The 24020-nt window shown below is 39.4% G+C and overlaps 1 protein-coding gene and 1 pseudogene across 3 annotated transcripts in view; both read left to right on the top strand.

Moving 5' to 3' along the window:
* thsd4 (thrombospondin type 1 domain containing 4) overlaps positions 1–8015 on the top strand; it is a 41584-nt gene extending 33569 nt beyond the window's left edge. Inside the window, exons 8-18 of one of the 3 annotated variants that reach the window (XM_028581969.1) lie at positions 64–268; positions 1964–2139; positions 2305–2401; positions 2713–2841; positions 2998–3127; positions 3502–3706; positions 4703–4876; positions 5546–5719; positions 5892–6071; positions 6941–7085; positions 7458–8015. In XM_028581969.1, coding sequence (XP_028437770.1) covers positions 64–268; positions 1964–2139; positions 2305–2401; positions 2713–2841; positions 2998–3127; positions 3502–3706; positions 4703–4876; positions 5546–5719; positions 5892–6071; positions 6941–7085; positions 7458–7600 — 1758 coding nt within the window. In that variant the 3' untranslated portion in view covers positions 7601–8015. Of the gene's footprint in view, positions 1–63; positions 269–1963; positions 2140–2304; positions 2402–2640; positions 2842–2997; positions 3128–3501; positions 3707–4702; positions 4877–5545; positions 5720–5891; positions 6072–6940; positions 7086–7457 lie in introns of all 3 variants that reach the window. The other 2 variants (XM_028581964.1, XM_028581960.1) reach the window with 2 other exon arrangements.
* A 5065-nt stretch (positions 8016–13080) lies between these two features.
* LOC114554297 (xaa-Pro dipeptidase-like) lies at positions 13081–23194 on the top strand (annotated as a pseudogene).
* Positions 23195–24020: the final 826 nt, after the last annotated feature.

Here is a 24020-nt window from a genome sequence, read left to right as displayed (position 1 = left end):
TCACTTTGTAATGCTCGTCAGTCCACACTTCTTCATTAAAATTATTCCTCCTCTGTCTCACAGGATCTAGGCTGCGATGAGTACCTCGGATCAGGGAAGGCGATGGACAAATGTGGAGTGTGTGGAGGCGACAACACAACCTGCAGGCTGGTCTCTGGAGTGTTTAAACACAGTTTAACCAAGATTGGCTACCACAAGATAGTGGAGATCCCAGAGGGAGCCACCAAGATCAACGTCACAGAAATGGTGAAGAGCAGAAACTATCTAGGTGGGGAAAAAACACACTCATGACATTGATACAGCAACATATATCCCACACACCTTTTTCATTATATTGGTGCACTTAAGATGTCAGTGCTCTGCTCACTCTGCCACATCACTCACCTGAAAGCCATGTCATTACTTACTGCTGCTGTTCAGCAACCCCATGTAGGCTTTGAGGATTTTGAGAATACCTTCCCACAGGGGAAAGCAATCATTGTCTCTCCCGACTCCCTGCTGTGCTGAGCTTGGTGTTTTCTTCTGGGGAGGGATGAGGTCAGAGCCTAGACGCCAAATATCAATGCTCTACATATTTTGCATTCACACAATAATCCATTCCATGCGAGTTGGCTGAGTGAACTACATTGGCGGAAAAATCCAACAGAGATTTTTTCAGTTTCTTTGCAGCATGTTAGTGTGTTAAAACCATAATACTGTTTGCATTATTAGTTTGCCTAAAAACAGGGTTTTTAGCCTTTGTTGCTAAATGGTCCGAGCAGTTAGTAATGCGTGAAAATGGAAGGAGAGTCCTAATCACTGAGGCATTGGTATTGACTGATATCCACTTCTTCTAGTCCACAAACCAATGGGTGACGTCACTGCTGCTTTTTCTACAGTCCGTGGTTTCCATCTGGGTTTACAGTTTCATCAGTTGCAGAGCTCTGCATTTATTCCAGTTCAAATTAAAAGTATGATACAATTGGAAAAAAAAAGTTAATGTAAGGTCATGGTAGGAATAATTAAATGATAAATGCATGTGATGAGTTGACATTTGACAATTTCTGACGATTTATGTGATTTAAAGGCAGATCAACCAAGGGGCGGTGTCACTTTTTCAGGATTTCTCTGGCATGCAGCCTATATTACCACCCACCAATGTGGTGCAGCCTTTCATTGAAACCTCTGAGTGAAACGCACTACGCAGATAATTGGCATCTTTATAGAGGTGTAACACTAGGACACACAAGTGGGTTATTTTCAGAAGTGACTGTTGGAATGTCAGACATTGTTTAATGAGAGCCATGGCCCAACTCAGCAGGAGGTTTGGAGATGGCTCCTTTCACTTTCAGAATGTTAGACACAGTGAAACGTCCTTGTGGGTAAAATAAACCGGAGTCATCTTAGAAGTCAGCTTTTTTTAAACTTGATGAAGATGGTACAAAATTCCAGCATTTTTTAAAATGCAAACAAGAATATGAGACAAGGGAAGGAATCTAGCAGGAGCCACTGTATCCTCTCCACGTCCCTGATTTCCCCTCAATAGGCCTCTGTTCTACACTGTGCATCTCTAATGTGCTTTTAGTTGTCTAAACACTCTTTTACAAGCCTGTCTAATGTTACACCTCTAATGCTTTTCTAATGGCCTCTTGTACCATTCCATGTACCAATCCATGAAATCAGTGGAAAACATTTTAGGAGATTTTGTTACAGGATTTGCATGAAAGATTTGCCAGCACAAACATATTGTCACGTTTCTAAAGAATTTTTCTTTAAACGTGCACGAGAGCATTTATTCAGTAAGCTATAATTACTTTTTTTGGGTGGAGAAAGTCGGTGTCAGAGATTGTTTTTGTTTTTTTTGTTCTCATTATCTCATCAAACAATAATTATGTGGAAGTGGTTATGGCAGTATATTTTCCTTTTTGTTTAAGCTCAGGGCTGTCAGTGGTGATTGTGTGGTTATTCTCTCTGTCTCTTCCAGCTCTCCGAAGCCGATCGGGGCGATCCATCATTAATGGAAACTGGGCTATTGACCGACCAGGGAAGTATGAGGGAGGGGGGACTATGTTCACCTACCGCCGACCCAACGAAATCAGAAGCACAGCTGGGGAGTCCTTTCTTGCTGAAGGACCCACCAATGAGATCCTGGATGTTTATGTAAGAAACAAATCAACTCTGACCTACCAGAAACTAAGGTCTGTCATTGTATGATCATATTTCAGAGCAGATATCATTTTAGAAGAACAACTCTTCAAATATTTGAAGGTGGAGAGTATTATTTTACAGTACGATTGTTACTGAGTCTCATCTACTTTGCCTCAGATGATCTTCCAGCAGCCAAACCCTGGTGTCCACTACGAGTACCTTCTCCCCTCTGAACAAACGGTCGTCCCTCAGCAACCAAACCACAGACCAGATGGTGAATGACACCCACTCTGTACACCCCCTTACTGTTTATTGCCATGTTGGATTGCTCAATAAATTTCATAGGCTAGACAATTGAGAAAATAACTAGCATTGGTTGTAGCTGTACACAATCAATCTTTAAACACCAACCAAAATCAACCAAGCATTTATTCATGCTCATATATCTAATAAAAAATGTCACTTTCCCCATCCATTCACCACAGTCATAACTCATGTGTCTATGCCTGAAAGCAGGGAACACTGTGAATGGACAGGGTGGATACGACCATCACAGCAACACTCACCAAAAAAACTTCAATCCAGCAGGTGGTGGGTGGGACCCTCCTCGTCTCCCAGACAACCAGGTTCCTGCCGTACAGCCACCCAGACAGGAGAGAGAGTACAACTGGAAACTGGCTGGTGCTACAGAGTGTAGTGCCTCTTGTGGTAAAGGTCAGTCAAACTATTTATATTTTAGCTTTTTAGTGAGGATGACTCCATTTCATAGAACACATTCAATTAGTTTTTTTTTTTTTACTGAATATTTTATTCTATTTCAGATATGGAAGACAGTGCTTAAATTAAATACCGGCTTTGTGTGAATTTTAGGATTCAGATACTCCATCTTTCACTGTGTCTCCCGGCTGAACCATGGCCAGGTATCAGATGCTCTTTGTGACAGCAGCAGTAGACCGACTCCGCAGGAAGAGGCCTGCAACTTGCAGCCCTGCCCAGCCTTGTGAGACACCTCATTTTTCTGTTCTCACACTTGTGCGCACTGCTAAATACTGCTAAGTTGAAAAGACTCTCCACTCAAAGAGCAAGTTTACTAAATAGCATACACACTACTGTTATGAAATGATGACTATACATATATTTTTAAATGGTTTAAAAAAAAAAGATAATAATAAAGACTGAGGACAGAGTTTGATCCAGTTAGTGTATCTGCTAGATTATGCAGTATCTATGTGGTGTGCAGTCTATGTTAACATCTGTTTTTTTCTTTATACTGTATAAACAACATGTATATAATATACATACATAAATGTACGTAATATACACTGCCTAGGATACCCTCCTAACACCAAGCTCTTATGATTTCCCCCCGAGCAGCTGGGATATTGGCGAGTGGTCAGAATGCAGTAAGACCTGCGGCCTGGGCATGCAACACCGTCAGGTCCTGTGTCGCCAGATTTACGCCAACCGCACCCTCAACGTCCACACGAGTCGCTGCCGACACTTGGAGCGGCCCGAAATTGCCACTACTTGCCAGCTGAAGATCTGCAGTGAGTGGCAGATACGCTCTGAGTGGACCACTGTGAGTGGCAGCTGTCAGCCACAATGTGACTGCACTGCATTAAACACTTTTACTTAATGTTTTACATCTCAGTGTATATATATATATATATATCTTTATTACATTATACTTCTCATTATGCATACACATTTACATCCCTACATTACATTTTATTTATTGTGCAAGTACTGTCAAATATACCACAAATATATGTTATTTTATTTGATATATATGTTATCCCTATATTTTAACTTTGGCACTATTTTATATCTAAGATTCTCATTTTTTTACTTGCGTGATTTTCTTTTTATATTGAATGAGCTTTGTTGGATAACTTGAAGCTTGAAACATGAATTGCACCTGTCTGACATGTCTCTACTACAGTTAGCGTACATCATCTTTAATGACATACAGCTTTAAAAAAAAATCAATGAGGTTCAACAGAAAGTTCTGTGCATGTTTGAGATTTTATCCCTGACATCATTATGATTTTTTTCTTTAGTTCTATTCTTTGACACTTGTATCAACTTGTACTTCAAGGAAAGTTCAACATTTTGGGAAACATGCTTACTCTCATACTGTATCAGACATTAAGAAGCTGGAGCCAGGAGACGGTTAGCTTATAGAGCGTAAGTTTCAAAATGACAAGATGTGGTTTTTTGGGGGGGGGGTTATATGCCGAACTATTTCTTGGCCCGGCGCGGTGACTTCTGGAGTCTCAGCTGGTTTCCTGGAAAGCCTCACCGTGACGACAAGACTCTACCGCAACTTGTCTTTGTTACTCTTTTGGTGTTTGCGCAGATTAAAATGGCTGTGATTTATATTTTTATGATAACAGTGTATCAAATGACCAAGGGAAAACGTTGTCGAAGTTGTCGCTCATAGTGATGAACAGAGGATTATCACCTGAATCTGCAGCTCCCCTCGGCTTTAAGGAGCTTTATCCAGCAATCCAATCTCTCCAGCAGTGCTTACCTCTACACTACAGTGTTAACCATGTGGCCTGTGTCTCCATAGTGTTCGGTGCCATGTGGGCTGGGTCAGAGATCACGGGAGGTCCGCTGTGTCAGCAACATAGGCGACTTTGTTCCTGATGAAGAGTGCAACATGAATCTGCGGCCCATCGATGTAGAGAACTGTGACATGGGATCCTGTGCCAAGAGCTGGTTCTACACTGAGTGGGGCAATAGGGTAGGTGTTGTAGTCTACTACAGGGACATGTAGTAACTTTCATTCATTCCTAATAACAGTGGTAGTCATTGTATAGATTTGTCTTCATGGATCTAGCAGCTGTTTTGATATTCAGATAATATATCGGTCATTTAATATAGATTCTAGCTACAAAGAAAGCAACTGTATATTGATATTACCTGGATAGAGGGTCAGGGTGCTTAAGAGTCAGAGCCATAGTGAATAATGTGTTGCCCTTTCTGTAGTATGATCATAAAGGAAAAGTGTGAGGAAAGGAAATTAGTATTTTTGTTTCACAGTGCTGCAGATCTGATGAGCCTCTTAACTACACCCACCCATGGGATGAAATGAAATACAATGATTTAATATAATCCACTTCAGACTCGAGGGAAATTGACCACTAAATTAGGAGGTATGAATTGTTCAAAAGCAGGCCAAATTGAATCTTAGTAATATATTTTGCCCTCACAGTATATATAGGCTACTGCCAATCAAAGTCAACTCCAAATTAGTTTTAGTTCTATTTAAATCAGGTTATCGCCCAGTATTTTAGACTTCACAAAATAAAAGCCCACAGTGATTTAAAAAAAATAAGATTATAACATTTTTATTTTTATTTTTGCCAGTCGGCGAACAGCGTGAATTGTAAAACAAGCGTTTACTCCACAGTGCTCAGCTGAATGTGGGATGGGTGTACGGACGCGGGGAATCGTCTGCCTGACCAACCACATCAGCAGCCTTCCTCTGGAGGGGTGTGGCAGCGAGCGGCCCGCAGATTCTCAGGTCTGCAACAACGGCCTCTGTGAGAATCGCATCGAGTGGTTCACAGGCCCCTGGAGCCAGGTATGAGAATGACAGAAGGTCCCACTGGGCTCAAGGGGAAGTTGTCTTGAGTAGCTAAATGTATGGGATTTTACAGTGATTTTACATTAACATAATTTATTTTCCTGTCTCAACTTTTGAACTGGGTAATTGAATCCATATGATCTCAATGCTATGGTTGTATGTGACCCAGTGCTCTGCAGAGTGTGGCGCAGGCAGCCAGCATAGGTCATTGGTGTGTCTGATAAAGTCAGATGAGGGATTCAACATCATGCCACCGTATGAGTGCTCCTCACTGGATCGGCCCCTCAGCCAGCAGAGCTGCAACCTCAAGGCCTGTGGAGCAAAGTGGTACCACACTGACTGGAGTGCTGTGAGTAAGATATGAAACCCTCTCCCTTTTTGCTTAGATGCCCTAAGGCAATGCATCGACTCCCTACTGCTTTTACTAACTGATTCATGGCCAATCACTGATGATAACCTGGCTATCTCAAAATCCTATTTAGATACATTGTAGTATACATTGAGCTTACAGACACAGAAAGTGTGTCAATCACAGTTAAGCTCATTTATACAGTAGGCCTTTGATTTGTCAGAACAGGGTATAGCAAAGAATAGTATGCTTATTTTCAGGAAGTCATTTTTGTATTGCATTTAAAATCTCAAATTGTGAATTATGTTCATATTCATCACACTCTGGTGAATAGTGCTACTATCTCAGGAAAAACGGCAAAAACTGATCCTTTAATTGCTTTGTACTAATATTTACCATGTGTTAATGACCCCCTGAAAACTTGGATTCAAACAGTATTCATAACATCACATATTCATCATTAACTTAGCAACAATCAAACGCTATTAATCAGGATTTGATCAACAGTGACCAAACAACTCACAAACTGTCATCGGATTTTGATGTCTAAACTCCGATTGTACCATCACCTTTTATCCAACTCTGCCCCCCCCCCCCTTCAAACCACTGAAAAAGGACACAAAGAAAAAAAGAAATACATCTTTTTTGAAACAAACCACATAACTTTGGTAGACAAAACTGTGTTTAAGTAGGATCCCATCACATAATAAAAAACTAATGGAGAAAATAGGTTTCCAGGCCTTAAAAAGTTCAGTTCGCAACATTAACAATGTTTGAAAAGTAGCAGCAAAACATGGCAGTAGATCAGCTTTAGGGGGAAGTTTTATTATCCTGGCACTGACTGCTGTCCCTGACCCTTGTCCTTCCAGTGTTCAAAAACATGCGAGGGAGGTTTCCGTGTGCGGGAGGTGCGTTGCCTGTCTGACGACATGCTGTCCAGTGAAGGCTGCGACCAGCAGCTGAGACCGGCAGCCAAGGAGGACTGCAACCCAGAGCCCTGCATACCTAGCATAGGTCGGTCATTATCTGCTATCTGGAATATTACTCACTTTTCCTAATGATTTTAGCATCCTTAGAAACACAAGTGGCATTATTGTTCTGTTGTTGACTGTAATGGCCAGCTGGGGAACTCCTTGCATGAAGAGTAGATGAGTAATGTTCTGTGCCAGCTCAGAATGCTTGAATTGGAAATTGCATCTTGAGCAAGGTGCTGAACCCCAAACTTTAGTCAACAGTAGAAGTCCAAGCAGCACTGGGAAGCTATCAGTGTTGGTAACTCTAGGATCTATTGTCACGTGTTCTTAGTCAGCTCCCTTGATTCAATACGTGTCATATATTATTTGCTGGAACTTAGCAATAAAAGCTCAACCGTTCTTTTTGTTTCAGATGAAAACTGCAGAGACAAATACTTCAACTGCAATGTGGTGGTCCAGGCTCGCCTTTGCGTGTACGATTACTACAAGACGACGTGCTGTGCTTCGTGTTCACGAGTAGCTCACAGACAGTTGATTCATCTGGGCCGCAGCTAGCACTCTCTACCAGGGTCCCTCAGCTCCATGTTGGGCAAGACTCAATAGCCGCTGCAGGCACTTTGCTCCTGGGCCAGCCAGGGGAGTGGACCATGCTGGACCTTGGCTTAAATGAACACTTGTTTTGACTGCCAAGGATGGAAACTGAAGAAGGAACATCTCTGTTGGTTCATTTAGAGACAGCTGTTGGGAGAAAGGAATACCTGAGAAAAGTGGAGGACAGGAATCCACTCACTGGATAAACAGAGCGCTGGAGGGGTGACAGATCAGTAGCACACCGAGGAAGCTACAAAACACTTTATGGATTTTAACTGCCACGTTTGATATAAAGAATCCATCTGTTTTTGTTTCAAGGCGAGCAGTTTGCAGCTGTCTTTTACCTATAATGGCTGTTGTGTATTACATGATATGAAGAGGAGAGCACCTGTAAACTTTTTAAGGTGGTATATATATATATACAGTATATATATATATATATATATATATATATATATATATATATATATATATATATAGAAGGTATATGTTCTAATATGGTTCTGTACACTTCAATGCTCAGATTTATGACACAATGTCATATGAAGTTGATGCAGTCTCACCTATAATCAATCTATTTACCACCCACTTTGTTGACCAAAGATATGTAACCTCCACAAACTGAAGACAGTGACGAATTAACATAAACCTTTGAAACAAATACTGTGCATCAAACCCTCCATTGTGCTGATGGTGAATCCTTTATGCAGCATGGATTCACAAGAAAATGTTAAATTCTTTGTGGCACAGATTAGGTTTTTCTGATTTCCTAAGCAGTGGCAAACCACTTCTTTTTCCCTGCCTGCACAGCTATGAGGTGTAAATGCAGCCTATGTAATATGTATGTATATATGTATGAATGTATGTATGACAGAGTGAATGATAACGGCCTTTTTTTAAGGGTTCTCTGACAGTCTTCCCAGCAACTGAAGAGAAAAAGGCCCTCTTTATTTATTCGAGTGGCTCTCCAGGGAGGTTACTGGTTTATCGGCCACCGGTGGCCCCTTTCTGGCTGTGGGGATAAAACCTTTGCTGGCTCTCCTCCAATCACAGCCTCTGAACTGAATATAGGCATTCCACAGCCTGCTGGATGGTAGAAGCAGATGGTTGAAAATCCTAACGTATTTTTGAAGAGGTGAAACAAACTGCAAATATATTTTGTTTTTCTGTGGAAGATGATCATTACACATTTGTACAATACCTGATAAATCGCCAATTATAAATACATTGAAATATCCATGAACTATTGTTAGTCTTTGATTGTAAAGATAAATCATTGAAGTATTTTGATCTGGTATGGCATATATAAGGTTTACATTAATAGTAAATCTTTGTTTAGGAACCAGCTTTTCCTGCCAAATCACCCCTTTTTTTCAGTTTCATACACGTGCACACAGTACCTCTCAAGTGTTCAATTGTTTTTGTATTATATGTTTATCATTTCCCTCCACACACTATAAACTTACCTCTGATTCATAAGTACTGTATATGTATCAATGTTTAAGTTCAGGATGACTTCAACAACAACAACAAAATTCCTGAATTTGCCAGCGTGATTCTTGATTTTCCACAAAACAATCAAGAAGAGTGGAACTAAAATACTAACATTCTTCAGTATCTCACATATGACTGCAACTAGCAAAACATCTGTCTTTGCCTTATTTTACATTTCTAATGTTCAACAGTTGATTTTTAGTAAGGAGTGTTCTTGAGATTTTCTGAAATAAACAAAATTACTAATTATTTGTACACTTTACAGCATACTTTCCTCGTGTGATTCCTTGATTCAGTTTTAAATCGCATAGAGGATGAGATATTGATGTTTCTTGATTTAAGTCATCCATCTAGAGGACAAAGATGGTATTACAACCTGCAGATTTATAGGAGAAGTTCCACCTCTCATAATGCACTGCTTCATCTTCAGGACCAACTGTCACCAAAATCGGAGGAACAAGAATGTGTTCTCTTCTTCTGTCTAGATCAGTGATCTTCAACAGGGGGTCTGGGGCATCCTCAGAGTTACTGCAGGGGGGCCGCCAAATCATGGTACAATGTATAATAATTTACATAATGTTTTGTCAAAAATTATAATGTCCAACATATTATTAGCAAATATAAATCAGCCTATTTGTAGAGAAACCAGTGATGATAGGCGTACTGGCCTATAGGTAAGATAGTCACTAAGGTAGACACCCACAGACACCACATGTATGTTTTAACATTAAAACATGATTTACAAAAACATGCCAACAATTATTATTTTAATATCTTAGTATTCTATGTAGTGTGTAAACAGACTTTACAAGTTATTGTAGGCCCAGTTTAATATGCAAGTTAATTTTATACAATACATGTAGTAGAGGGTCCCTGCTCTGTCTCTCTCAGTTAAGGGGTCCTTGGCTTGAAAAATGTTGAAGACCCCTGGTCTAGATACTTTACTAACCATGGCTGGTTGTGATGTGGGAAATCTTCTGCTCTCTCCACAGGCTACCCTCCCTCACTGATGCCCAGCAGGTGTCCCAGGCTGTGGGGCATGAAGACGGGGACCAGGTGGACCTTGTCCTTCCATATTCCCCATTTGTTCAGCGATTAGACTATGAAGTGAAACCAAATGTATAAAAATTGTTTTGATTCAAATTAGTTTTAATCATAGCTTTTTACTCCATCAAAAGGATTCCAGGCTTTTCAGTGTTTCATCAATTTTCCTTTATTTTGCCTTTTGACTAGAAACACAGATAACGCGTGTAATGGTAAATCACTGATTTGTTGTTGTATTGCTTGTATTTCTCACAGTTTCTGTCTTAAGCACAAATGTGTCAAAGTAGAAGATCAGAACTGGAGTGATCCACTTTCTTGGTCTTAGTGAGGAGTCAAGCAGCAGTGTTCGGAATCAGCTGCAGCTGTCTGATTGATTTTTTAGGGAGACCTGTAAAGACCCCATTACAGTAGTCTGGTCTACCGAAGATAAAATCATGGACACGTTTTTCCAAATCCTGTTGAGACATATGTCCTTTAACCCTTGATATATTCTTAAGGTGATAGTAGGCTGACTTTAAAATTGTTAAACTGGCTCTCTTCCTGCCTGTTGCTTCTTAGCCTTGGAGAGAGCTAATAGGAGCTAATAATTCATCCCCTCCCATTTGCTGTCAGTCTTCAAGAGGGTTAATAATAATAATTTGTTAATTGTCTTATTCTCACCTGAACCTTCTTTGTGTTAATAATATCCACTGACCACTAATCTCCAGGCAGCATGGGTGATTTTAGACTCTTTTTAGGGGGGCTCAAGCATACCCTAAATTTCATCTCAGCCCCCCTAAAAATATAATAATAATAATATAATAATACAAATTTAAAAAAATGTGAAATCAATTTTTGAGCTTAAGCGAGAGTTTGTGAACTTGTCTGTTAGTGACAGAGGACAAACAATTACCATTAAAGAAACATTTTGGCCAATTGGAGATGGTTGTGCCAGACTCCTGCCTTTTCCTGAGGCTCTATCTAATCTGTCAGAGGGAGATCAGGAGTGCGGTTGTGAACGTCCCCAGAGAAGAAGTTGGTAATTTCATGGCGCAGATTAGAACCCAAATTGAAACGTAAGCAACTAAAATTGCTAAATGTTAGAACATTGTGTCAAATTGGTCGTTATTAATGTGACTTATAAAGTGTCAGGTTTAGTTCCATCATAGTGTTTATAGTGTCAAAAAACGTTAGCTGATGTTGTTTTTCAGTAGCTAGCTCAGAGATTATCAGATAATTAAATTATTGATTTAGCGGGGGTTAACACTTTTGCAACGCACTATATCCGTGTCACATTCTCATTAGGGGCTGAGCCCCCCTAAAGGTCTGATCTTAGAATCGCCCCTACCAGGCAGTAGATCTATTCATTAGACATGGCCTGTATTCAAAAAGGCCAAAGCATGATTTGTAACAACATCTCAAAATTCTTTATCCATGTTGCCATCTGACAGCTGAAAGCCTTACTTTCCACAGATACAAGGGTACGAGGTGTGATGCATTCCTCCCTTAGTGTGGCACTAGTGCTGGAACAAGCTGCAAAGGAAAAGCACAGCAGTGATCACACAAAACACTAATTAGTTGAGGAACTCTCACTGGCCTCTTCCTGACTCCGTGCTTTTTAATGTTTATTTTAACCTAAATGGTTGTAGATGGGGGATAAACTCTTGGCACTTCTGGACTGGAAGTGTACTCAATAAAAACTTGGTAATCATACAATGCAGTGAAATAGTAAAGTGAAATTGCAAGTTAAAAAGTCAAACAGAGTTGATTGTGCTATTCATCTTTTGATTTAGAATAATGTATAACTGCAGATGTAGAAAAGAAAAAGAAGACAAGGCTGAGGGCTGGATGATGTCTGCATAACTGTAGGCTAAATTATAACATTTAAAATTATTGTTTTTATCTTATTAACATCTAACTCTGAAGATTCAAAAATGGATAATGTGGCAAAAAAACATAAACTGTAGGCCTACATTATATTGCAAAAACGTATTGCATGCGGCTTCTGTATTATTCTCTGCACTTGTTTGTGTGTCTACTTGCTGCTCCCTATTGTATTGTATTGTATTGTATTGTATTGTATAGCCTATTGAGGATGCAAAAATACCACCAGTTTTATACCATTGGCAACTACAGGAGGCTACTTTACTTACAACAAGGAAGTGACATTTAGGGACTGAAGAATGTACACCAGTATTTTCAGACAGTGTGTGAGTCTAATGATGGAAAGCCAAAAAAGAAAAGGGAAAGGTGGCGCTGAGATGGTCAGACTCAAAAGGAAAAAAAGGGATCATGTTGTGCTGTGTGTTGTTCATTCATCCCCCCGACCCCCCAACACCAGATGTTTGGAAGTTCAGTTTCGTAAGGATGTAACGTTAGTGAACTTTCAATTCAACACATATACACATATACATATACATAGGCCTAGATTACCCTGCTGGGTATTTGGCTTGTAGCGAAGTATATGCTTGTGTCTACCTCCTTTATACTCAGCCAGCAGTGAATGATACAGAAATCCTTGAGAATACAATGAGGTTAGGGTTTAACCTTTGGTACAGTCCAGGCTGAATCAGATATGTAATGTTGGTTATCTTAGCAACAAAGCCATGGCCAGAGATCAAGATTAATGACCAAAGACCTATTGGTTACAAGGATGTCTATTTGTCTATATCTATAGCTTAACTCTTTCTGAAGACAGGCTGCACTCTTCAGGCTGAAATGTACTGACCAAATCCTGAGGATTACCTCCAGAGAGAACTGAAAACATAAACGGGTCTCCTCTCTTTGCTCAGTAAATAAATGATTTTTCTGAATTTGCTCACAGACTTTCCTATCAAAGCTTTGATTAAAAATGTTCAGAGAAAGAGAGGCAAATTATTGAAAAGAAATGCATATCAGCATTACAACATCAGAAAAAAAGTTGAGTGATGGTAGGCACAGGGTGGGAAAAAAAAGTTATTTCCGTTATATAAGGTTATATTTAGGCTTGTGCAATTTATGACCATTCTAATCTTGACCCAGAGTGCTGTTGTTGAGTCAGTCTCTCTAACCAGAACGCCATCCTATCTTCTGTCTCCCTGTCCTTTTCAGACCTGTCTACTGGCTGGGTAAAGACACCCTGAGGGTGTCTGCTGCTCTGTTTGCAGAGAACCGTCGACGGCTGTGCAATGCGCTGAAAGCCAAAGACGGAGTGGTGCCGCAGTCAGTGGTGGTGCTGCAGGGAGGAGAGCAGAAGCAGAGGTACTGCACAGACACAGACGTCCTTTTCAGACAGGTAAGTAGTCTCTAGTTGATTCTGTGCAAAACTGAGGCTGAAGAGGGGGCAAGGTATTTGAGCAAATTGAACATTTGTTTTGTTGTTGTTGTATTCAACTCTTAGCAAAGACATCTTATTTTTTGGAATTGTAATAATCTGACTGGAAGTAACCTTTAATCTCCCTCTCTAATGTTTTGGCTGATTCTTTCAATTCTGCAGGAGTCTTTCTTCCACTGGGCTTTTGGAGTAACTGAGGCTGACTGTTACGGCGCCATTGATGTGGACTCTGGGAAATCCATCCTTTTTTCCAAACTGCCTGAAAGCTATGCTACTTTGATGGGAGAGTGAGTCACACTAATCTTCAAAGAGCGGTGTAACATGGCCAACAATTGTCACCAGCGGGTCCATATGAGCTTTAACTTGAAGAAAGGGTTGACAAAGTCATGTGCTACAGTTACATCTTATACACCCAGTATAAACATGTTTTTATATGAATGTTTGTGTATATTTTTTTATTTATTGTAAATGGCACCAAGAAGCATTTAAGATGTAGACTTTTGTCATCACCCAAAACACCTCAGACATGTTAGACTATACTGATACCAAAGCCTGCTGCAGTAATTCCAGTCCACATGATACACATGTGTAGGAATTGAAGAATAAATTGCATCTATTAGTTTTTTTATATTAATTGCTCATTTAGAAAAGTATTAATCTTCTTGCAAATGGTCAAAACTACAACTTTAAAATGACTTAAACTCGCAGATGAAGACTATTTAACACAATTTGCTGCTTTCTTTGAAAACGTGACAACACACTGATTGCTGTGCTAGGCTAATTTCATGAGTAAGTAAGTAAGTAAAATGTATTTATACAGTGCTTTTCACAGACACACAAATGGTCACAAAATGCTTTACAATGTGCATAGACGATAAAAACATAGTAAAAATAGTCAGTAGACTAAAATACAAATACAACAGATACAATTATCAATAAATAAAAGACGTAGGCTACCCAAAAGCTAGCCTGAACAAGTGAGCCTTCACCTGTCCCTTAAAAAAAAAAAATAAAGTCACGTACAATGTAGTGAAATTCAATCTCTTCATTTTACCTAGTCTTGCTGGCGAGCCCACACAGCATTCCGGGATGGAAGAAAAACGTGCTCTGGTTTATTGGCATTTCCTTAAAGCAATCACAATCGTCTTGGGCGCCGCTGATCGCTGTGTGGAGCAGCGGCGCCTCTGCAAAATAGCCTCGGGAAATAACTTGTTTTGGTGGAACATGTGTACGTTTAAACGTTGATTTAGTCATGCAACAGAAAACTCTGATTGGACAGATAGTCTAGCTAGCTGTCAGGATTTACCCTGCTGAGATCTGAGAAAAGGTTAACCATAGTCCTCATAAATCGACCGCAGTTTAATATGCCAACACAAAGGAAGCCCAAGGCAACGGATATCCAGCCTAAATGAGTGAAATCTGGCAGAATTTCCAATTTAGGAGAGGTAAAATGTAGTCTATATCTAATCTAATATATAATCTATATAGACTACATTTTACCTATCCTAAGCATTACAAGCAATGGACACATAGCTGCATCTGGGGAAGAAACTTAGGGTTCAATGTTTTGCTCAGAGACACGTTGACATGTGGCTGGAGGAGGCAGGGATCGAACCACCAATCTTGTGGTTGATGGCTGACCAGCTCTACCGCTGATCGACAGACACCCAGAGAAACCACTGGACATAATGATCTGGAAATAACCCGCAGATTCTTTACCATGTCTGATCTATAAACCTCAAAGCATTTTGTCATCTGACGTGTATAAAAGAGATCCTTTACACATTTAGGATTTACATGATCAACCCTTAACACTACTGAGTTCATTAGCTTTGCTCTCTCCCTTTTTAATCTGTTGTCCTACTTCAGGCCTGCTAGTGTCTGGCAGAACATCTAACCCGTCTGTTATGTTTTTAGAGATTATCTTCTTAAAATGTCTAATGAGTGTAAATCTTTGCATTGGTTGACTGTACTTTTCTTTTGTGTCTTTTGCATCTGTTGACAGGACCTTTCCTAAAGAGCACTTTAAGGCATAGTGATGAAGTGATGTAAGTCTGTCTGTGTTGGTGCTGGTGTTTACAGAGTGCCTGTGTGTGTGTGTGTGTGTGTTTGTGTGTGTGTTTTTAACAGTTTTCAGTGAAGTAACTGAACCTTGATGTTCAGTCACCTTTCATAAAGTTACTGCAAAGGACATTATTGCCTCCGTAGACTGTTTTGAAAGGTGAAAGTTGTCTCTTATTTGAACCTCCTGGCAAAGCTATCGGTGGCGCCAGGTAGTAGGACCAATATTAATTTTGTACTAGGACCTTCTAGTAGAAAGTGTCATTGCCTATATTTTTAGTACAGAGCATGCAGTCCAAGACATCACTGGCTATTGACTGAGGAAAATGCAGACAGTAGTTGGACTCACAGAACACGTGGAGCATCACACTGATAATTAATTTGTGCACAAAGATCAACCACCAAAATTTTCTTGGGACTTTTGATATTGAATTTTAATTTAAATGTGTGACCCACATTATCCATTATCTTCATTTTAGTCTAGTTTAAACAATACGTTCCTGTTCAGACTGTCTATAATTGCCTATTTTGGGAGTTTGGGAAAACAATCATGTATACTGGTGTTGACAGCAGATTCACAGCAGAATATATTGGAGGCTTGACAGCTCCAGAGCTATTTTGGAGGTCTGCATGTTGACATATCAAAATAATATAATCAGACTATGATACAACAGCTTTCACTGGCGTTTGAGATGATCCCATTCAATTTAATATGCATTTCTATATTTACACAATAACCTTTGATGACTCATCCTGCTGATATTTCAGGAATTTTAACATTTCTGCTCCTGCCTGCAGGTGTTAGATTTCCGAGTCACAGGTTAGGATGCTAATTATCACCGCAATTAACAGCCAAGTCTTCCATGAAGCTATAGCAGCTCTCAACACTGCAGTGTATTATTAGAAAACATTAAATCATATAATAACTGCCTCTGCATTTGTTTAACTAATACTGCCATCTCCTTCCACCAAGTCTACAGTTGACAAATGATTGTCCATCTGTCATTAGAATAGATCATTGGCCCCAATATAAACCAGTTGAATGTCCTGCTGGGACATTTTAATGCACTTGGTGGTGATTTTGTTTTTGTGTTTTTCTCCACGCAGCGAGGTCAGAATACAGATAGTGGGAGCATCTGCCGTGAAGCCTCCTTTGAAGGAATTAGTCGGTATGTTTAATTGGCACCACTTTGCATTGGCATAATGATACTTTGATTGGGGAGGGTTTTGTTGTTTGTTTTGGTTTTATAACCAAGGATACAGACTGTCATGCATACACATTTTTTCAAATTAACCGAATTCTAAATATAATTGAATTTAGCAAACCATCTTGCTTTTGCTTGTTATCAATGTTACTGTTACTGTGTTCTTTTTTAACTCCATACATTACACCCTTTTTTTATTCTACACTCTGACCCTGACTTTGAAAAAGGAGTCTTGTATACTTATTTCAAAACATATATACAATAATTTCCATTAAATTGCATTCGCAAGTGTATACAAATATTTATTCAGATTTAGCTAATAAGCCTCCATCGATGAAGCACCTCCATTAGGGTTAGGTATAGGGGTAGGATGTTTGATGGAAACTTCCTGGAGGTGATGCTGGTTATGGGGAGCAGGTTGTTAGTAGGTCTGAAACAATGACATTTAAAGAAAAGCATCCTGGAAGTGATAGGCTTGAGAAACACGGTCAAAAAGATCATTGGTCCAAATATGGGGATGTCGGAATTTTTAATGCAGGGATTTTGACAGCGTGGGAAAGAGGAAGTGACGGAGAAAAAAATAGCAGACATTTACTCATGGAGGAATAAAGGCAGAACTTGAAGGAAGAGATTCTCTTTAATGAACTTTGGCCAAAGCTTCATTTATGTTCATAATGTTAGTTTCTTGTTCCTTTTTTATCAGCTTCCAAGTGAACAACACTCTTTTACACCCAGTCATTGTGGAATGGTAAGTAATTAAAATACGTTTTATAATATTATTCAGAAAGCCCACTCAAGATGAGTATTGAGGCGGTACTGTCATCTCTCCCTTAATTACCTAAACATTTCTTCAGACAGATTTTGCCACGTTTAACTCACAAACCTTCCGGTCAGGTAATTGTGTGTCCGTAATCAGAAACAGGAGCTTGTCTTTGGCTTGTTTTTTCCTCTTGCAGAGTGCGAAGCCAGTCCCCACAGATGTAATGGACTTCGTGCTTGCTTGGTTGTCCTTGGCATTAGAGTTTGCACCCTTCAGATGAATTGACATTTTCTGAAATAAGGAGGAATTCTTTTCAGGCACACCTCCTGGGGAGAAAGACTTGATTGAACCCCTCTGCTTCCTCTTCTCTGAGGAGCTCACATGGCTCTCTTTTATAATGGGCTATTTTTTAAACTTTCATTAGTGCAACCAATGGTTACCACTCCCCTGTGTTATTTATCTGGTAATAGTATTGTAGAATACTCTCCTGTATCAAGCCACCCAAAGTGCAGCTACTGCTTTCCAAAGACAAATGAATGAGAAATGGTGAGATCACTAGGCAACAAGGCTTCAGTTCTAATATAGTATTTCAGCTTAGATTTAAATCAAAGACTGTAATACGTTTTATTGTGGTTTGAGACATTTTCAGCAGCCGTGCAACAGTAGATTATGGCAGTTTCCCACTGGAATTTCAAGAAACGACAGGTCTCATTTATATACAATGTTCTTGGGAAAGATGGAGGACCATCTGCTCGACATTTGTTCTCTACATCAGTTACTGTATTAGCATTCAAGCAGTGTATATAAAAAAAGATTTCTTCCTTTAGCTCAATGTGAGAGTTGAATTCTGTATATATTTGATTAACTGGCAGCGTATCGATCAGAATGAGAAAGCTGCTCTCTCACTTCTTGTGTCTGCAGCCGTCTGATTAAGACTGATATGGAGCTGGAAGTCCTGCGCTACACCAACAGGATTTCCAGTGAAGACCATAAAATGGTAAGTAAGATACTTCTCGGATAGACAGTGCATCTGCAAGAGTGCTCAAATTGGTAAGTTTAAAGTTTTCACACAAAGGAACAGAAAGAACCGAAGGAAAAGAAATGTTGAGACCATAAAGTTAAACAGCCAAAGTATGGAAGTATCAAGCAGCTTATTGAGTTTAAAACTCGCCCAAAGGATTCAAGATGTCAGGATCCTCTAAGGCTATAAACTGTTTAAACGCTATCGATTTTAACTTCATCCAGTAGCTCAGAGGCCAGCCGTTAACAGAGATAGCCTTTGACCAATAAGCTGTAACATTAAAGCAATATTTTTCTTCTGCACAGGATTTCACTTAAACACCATGACTAACCTCTTCAGGGGTTGAGGAGCAGTTAACCTCTCAATCTTATCTGTCCTCTGAAGTCACTCACCATGAGCGTTCAATATCGTTTTCCTCCTGTTGTTTCCTCATTGTTACGAGTGTGATCAGTTGACGTTTTTAGAGGTATTTTCTTTACCCATCTGTCCCCAAAGATGGCAGATTTTCAGCTTTAAACTTCCCCTGTAGGTGTGCAGTAAAAACAGAAAATATCTCACTTTTTCTCTGTAGATCATGAAGCATGTGAAACCTGGACAGAAAGAATATGAAATGGAGAGGTAAGTGGTGCACTTTGTCAACAGATCCTCTTTGTTCATGCCAGACATGTTAGGCCCATGTCTGTCTACTCCATTATAGCTATGGTAATATCTACAGTATATGTGGGGATTAAACCAGCCCTTATTTTATTTTGCTCTGCTCCTGTCACTTTCGTTTGCATAGACAGTATGCTGATACAGTCACTCTACTCGTTAAATCAGTGTTACTGGATAAGTTAAACTCTTTATTTTGATATGTGAAATGAGATGCTGTGATGAACTCGAAAAAAAAAGCCGTGAGTATTATTTCATAACATCTGTGTCCCAACAGGTGACGGTACGTCAGCTCGGACAGCAGTGTGTCCGAGCCGCTAACAGATTTAAACATGTCGGGAATTAATGTTTAGGTTGTTACACGTAAATCATTGCAGTTTATCAGCCGTGGAGAGTAACTCTGTAGTGGAATGGCTTGACGACCAAAAACGCTTGTCCTTTACTGTGACCATTTACTGTTCAATATGTTTGTCATGAACGGTAATAATTATTACAGTTGCAGTTTTACAAACAAGAAAGTGAACAACTTAGCTTGACGGACATGTTGCATCCATAGGTTGCATATACAGTATTTGTTGCATCAACAACATGCAGTTGCATCTCAGTAAGCTAGCAAGAGTACACATCCGACAACTTCCGTGTAGGCTACTTCAAAATAAAAGCACTTCCTGTGACGGTTCGCAGTAAAACTAAATTACTGTTAAAGAAATAAGGTTGTGTACCTTTTCACATATCAGCTGTAAATCAAGTACTGTAAATAATGTAACTAGTGAGTTTTAATCACACTATAATTTACAATTTCCTTTAGACTGTTTTAAACTAAACACATGAATTTCTTATTCAAGTGCTTTAAACAAACATTTTACAACAATGCCGTACTTCAATACAACTGTAAGGTAGCCTACTTTTAATTGAGTATTTTAATTTTCTCCTACTTGCTATTTTTTATAGATTTAGTTACTTTGCATATTCATATTAATTATACAAAATATTATGAATAATCTGTGATGTATTAAAGTGGATAAAGATGAGACTTTATTGATCCAGTGGTGAAATTCACAAGCTAGCTAGTCAAACTTCCGCTGTTATTTTGGTGAAAGTAACTCAAAAGTAATGCAAAAGTAGTGTAACGCATTACAATTCAGAGACAGTAATATTGTAATATAACTAATTACTCTCAAATGACAGTAATTAGTAATCTATAATGTATTACATTTTGGAAGTAACTTGCCCAACACTGTATATATATACATATATAGTATAATATACTAATCTTATTTCGACTATGAACGGACAAACGATTGGGAGAATCACAGGATATAAATATCTTGGCATCTGGATTGATGAAAAAAGCTCTCTTTCAAGTTTCACAGTGATAATCTTGTGTGAGACTAAGGCATAAAGTTGGCTATTTCTTCAGAAATAAAAGCATCTTTCCTATGTTTTGTAGGAAAAGGGTTGTTGAAGCAGTTTTCATGTCGGCCTTGGACTACAATGATGCGATTTATAGACATGCATCATCTTCAACTCTTAAAACTCTGGACTCAGTCTATCACTCTGCCTTGAGATTCATAACCGGTCATGTCTATGGTCACATCATTGTATTATATTAGAGTGTTTGGGTGGTCTTCTCTCCAAGAGAGACGTGGTACTCACTGGTATCTCTTCATACTGTATAAAAGGTTATTGTTGGTAAACTACCATCTTACTGTACAGAACTTCTCCCGTACTCAGAGGGAGAGTACCAGACTCGCTCCGCTGACTGGTTCCACGAGCTCGCTCTGAACTTGGAAAAACTGCTTTTAACTTTAGTGCACCTGACTCCTGGAACAAATTACAGCACTTCCTTAAAATCAACTCACTTGTGCCTTTTGGACAGAAATCTGCTTTTAAACCTGCAAACTTCTACTTGTAATTGCTTTACATAATTGTACTTTCTTTTGCATCCTTGGTATACAAATTTATTTCTGAAATCATTTTTCCAATTCAGAAAGTTTGTCTTTCTATTTTTCTGATAATGATGTTGCTTCTTTTCTGTGTTTTTGTTTTTGTCTTTGAGATTTGACTTGATGTCATTGTCAATGATCTCTCAAGTATAAATAAAGGATAATCAAAACAAAACTGCTTGTGTTGAAGGTGTGAAGTGGGCCGACATGCACCACATGGCTGACCGGGTTCACCTGGAGGAGCTTGTGAAGATCGGCATCCTGAATGGCAGCATGGAGGACATGTTGAAGGTTCCGTCTTCATGTCCCACGGCCTGGGACACCTGCTGGGCATCAATGTGCACGATGTGGGAGGATACCCTGAGGTGAGAACACAAGACCTAAATTCTGATATGACCCACATCACAACCAACCGCTGGTTAGTGTTGTAACAGTCAAAGTCTCCAAACAGAAGAAGAAAACACATTCCTGTAACTCCGATGTTGATTTGTCATCATGAATAATGGAGAAACCCTCCATATAGCAGTGACAGCAGAACAAAAAGTGGTCAATCTGCAGGAACAAGTTCAGGATGAGGGCAGGAGAGAGAGGAAGGTAAAATGTTGTCTGAACTCTGGACAGATGGTTTCAGGATGTGGTGGAGGATTGTGTACAGTTATGCACTTCTGACAACTAAATACAGAAGGACAGTTAACCCACAGAAGCTCCAGTGCAAGTGCTGAGAAGGTGTCAGTGTGTGTATTACACTGTGAAGGTAGCTCAGTGAATATGAATACAGTCAGTCTGTGGACACGAGACAAACTATACTGTTGGCTGTTGGACAGTAGATGGCTCAATGCACATGACATTCATCTCTAATCACAGTGTGAACAAGTATTATTTTTCCTCCCTTCTGGGTAGAAGGTTTTGTGCAGTGGACTTAAAGACTCACAGTGCTAAAACAGTCAAATTAAATTAGTTTTATAGTAATCTGCAGAATCTGAGAAATTGATTCACAAAAAAATAACACTTGAAAAATGTTTCCTGTAGCAGTGTCTGTGCTCAAGGAGCAACCTCCGTTAAGTCTAAGCTGCAGATATCCTGCAGCAGGGCTGTCAAACTCAACTTCACTAAGGGCCACACTGGAAAATGACAATCACATTTAGGGCCAACATGTATAGTTTATTGATATACTTTTATTTAATCAAAAGTCAAACATTTTGACTGTATTATTGCATGTCTCATACAGCTTTCTCACTTACAGTTTGGTCAACATAGCGCCCTAAATAGTCAGCAAAAAAGTTCCTTTCTTCCTTAGCCATCACAGTTTAGCAAAACAATGATTACATATTTTACAACAACCTGTTTCACAGCCTGAATATAAAAACTCTCTGGTTCAGGGGGAATTTCTGAGTCTCAAAGCCAGCAAATCTGCCAAATTCTTCTTTGAGTGTCGCGTAATAACAGTTTGTTGACAGTTTCCCGTCTTTTTGGTTAGGCGCACATCTAGGCGTCCCAACATTTATTGTGAACCTCAATTGATGTGCATTGCCGGATCAAAACTTACAAGGGGCCGGATTTGGCCCGTGGGCTTTGAGTTTGACACGTGTCCTACAATATTTTTCATCCAAAATAAAAAAAATACTAGCTCAATGCTATCATCAATTTTCTTTTTTTAATTACAGTTATGTTAATTGTGTAGCTGTGGTTTTAATGAATTGTACTGTTGTCCAGGGGGTGGACCGGGTTGATGAGCCTAGACTGAAGAGTCTTCGGATGGGCCGCCTGGTGCAGGAGAGGATGGTCCTCACTGTGGAGCCCGGCATATACTTCATCAACCACCTGCTGGACCAGGCCCTGGCCAACCCTGCCCAGAGCTGCTTCATCAACAACCAAGTTTATACAGCTAACTATTCACATATTTGTGTTTACACAGTTATTGTTTACATGTTTCATTATTTACATCAGCAGTAATGATAATCTCCAAAATGTACTTCTGTAGTTTTCCCTCCAATTTACCTCAGTCTAAGTCCTGCTAGGTTAGTTCAGCTACATGCAGGGTTCAAAATTAACTTCATCGTCCACCAGCCAAATGGCAAGTTATTGTTGAAATTTTACCAGCCACTCAATAGATTACAATTGTTTTGTTTTTTTGGGCTGATGAGTGAAGCAAATCTACCAGCCGCTTGCATATTTGACCAACATTTGGCTGGTGGATGGTGCTTATTTTGAACCATGGCTACATGTGAGTGAGAAATCAGGAAATGTTGTTGTGGAGCTGTTGTGGAGCTGATGAAGTTTGGAGAACATCAAAGGGCTGCTTAAGAAAGTTATCCGTCTCCATCCGTTTCTTCTCATTAAGAGTGAGAGTGATCCAACCACCACATATCAAACCCTCACGTTACAAATGTTAGAAGTCACTTTAAGTGACAATGTTAATACATTAAAAGTGTTCATATCTGTGCCTCCTGGATTTTTTTTTTATTATTCTTATATGTTCCTTTTTGTAAAATGTGATTCACAAATAAATGCTGTGAAATGTATGTCGACAAACATTTGAATTTGCAACTGTGTGCAGAAGAGTTTTGTTTATTTAGTTGGTATTGTGTACAAGTATTCTTTCAATATAGAAATAAGATACATATTTTATACAAATTAGTACATTGGACCACAAACTTTCTGTGAACCAGAGGAACCATCTTGTCTCATCTTAAATCAACATGTCATATCTTGTTTTTTAGATTATTTTTATTTTTGGGGGGCTTTTCCCTTTATTTTTGAAAGTGGATGGACATGAAAGGGAGAGAGAGATGTGGGATGACACGCAGCAAAGGGCAGCAGGTCGGAGGGTAGAGGCCGCCCCCATATCTGTGTATTCAGATTGGACATGGCTGTTGAACCGCATAAAATAGTTGCAAACAGCAACCATGT

The sequence above is a fragment of the Perca flavescens genome, chromosome 1, assembly GCF_004354835.1.
Source record: "Perca flavescens isolate YP-PL-M2 chromosome 1, PFLA_1.0, whole genome shotgun sequence".
Lineage (NCBI taxonomy): Eukaryota > Metazoa > Chordata > Actinopteri > Perciformes > Percidae > Perca > Perca flavescens.
Note: the sequence above shows the minus strand (reverse complement) of the source record. Positions and strands in the feature narration are given on the sequence as shown.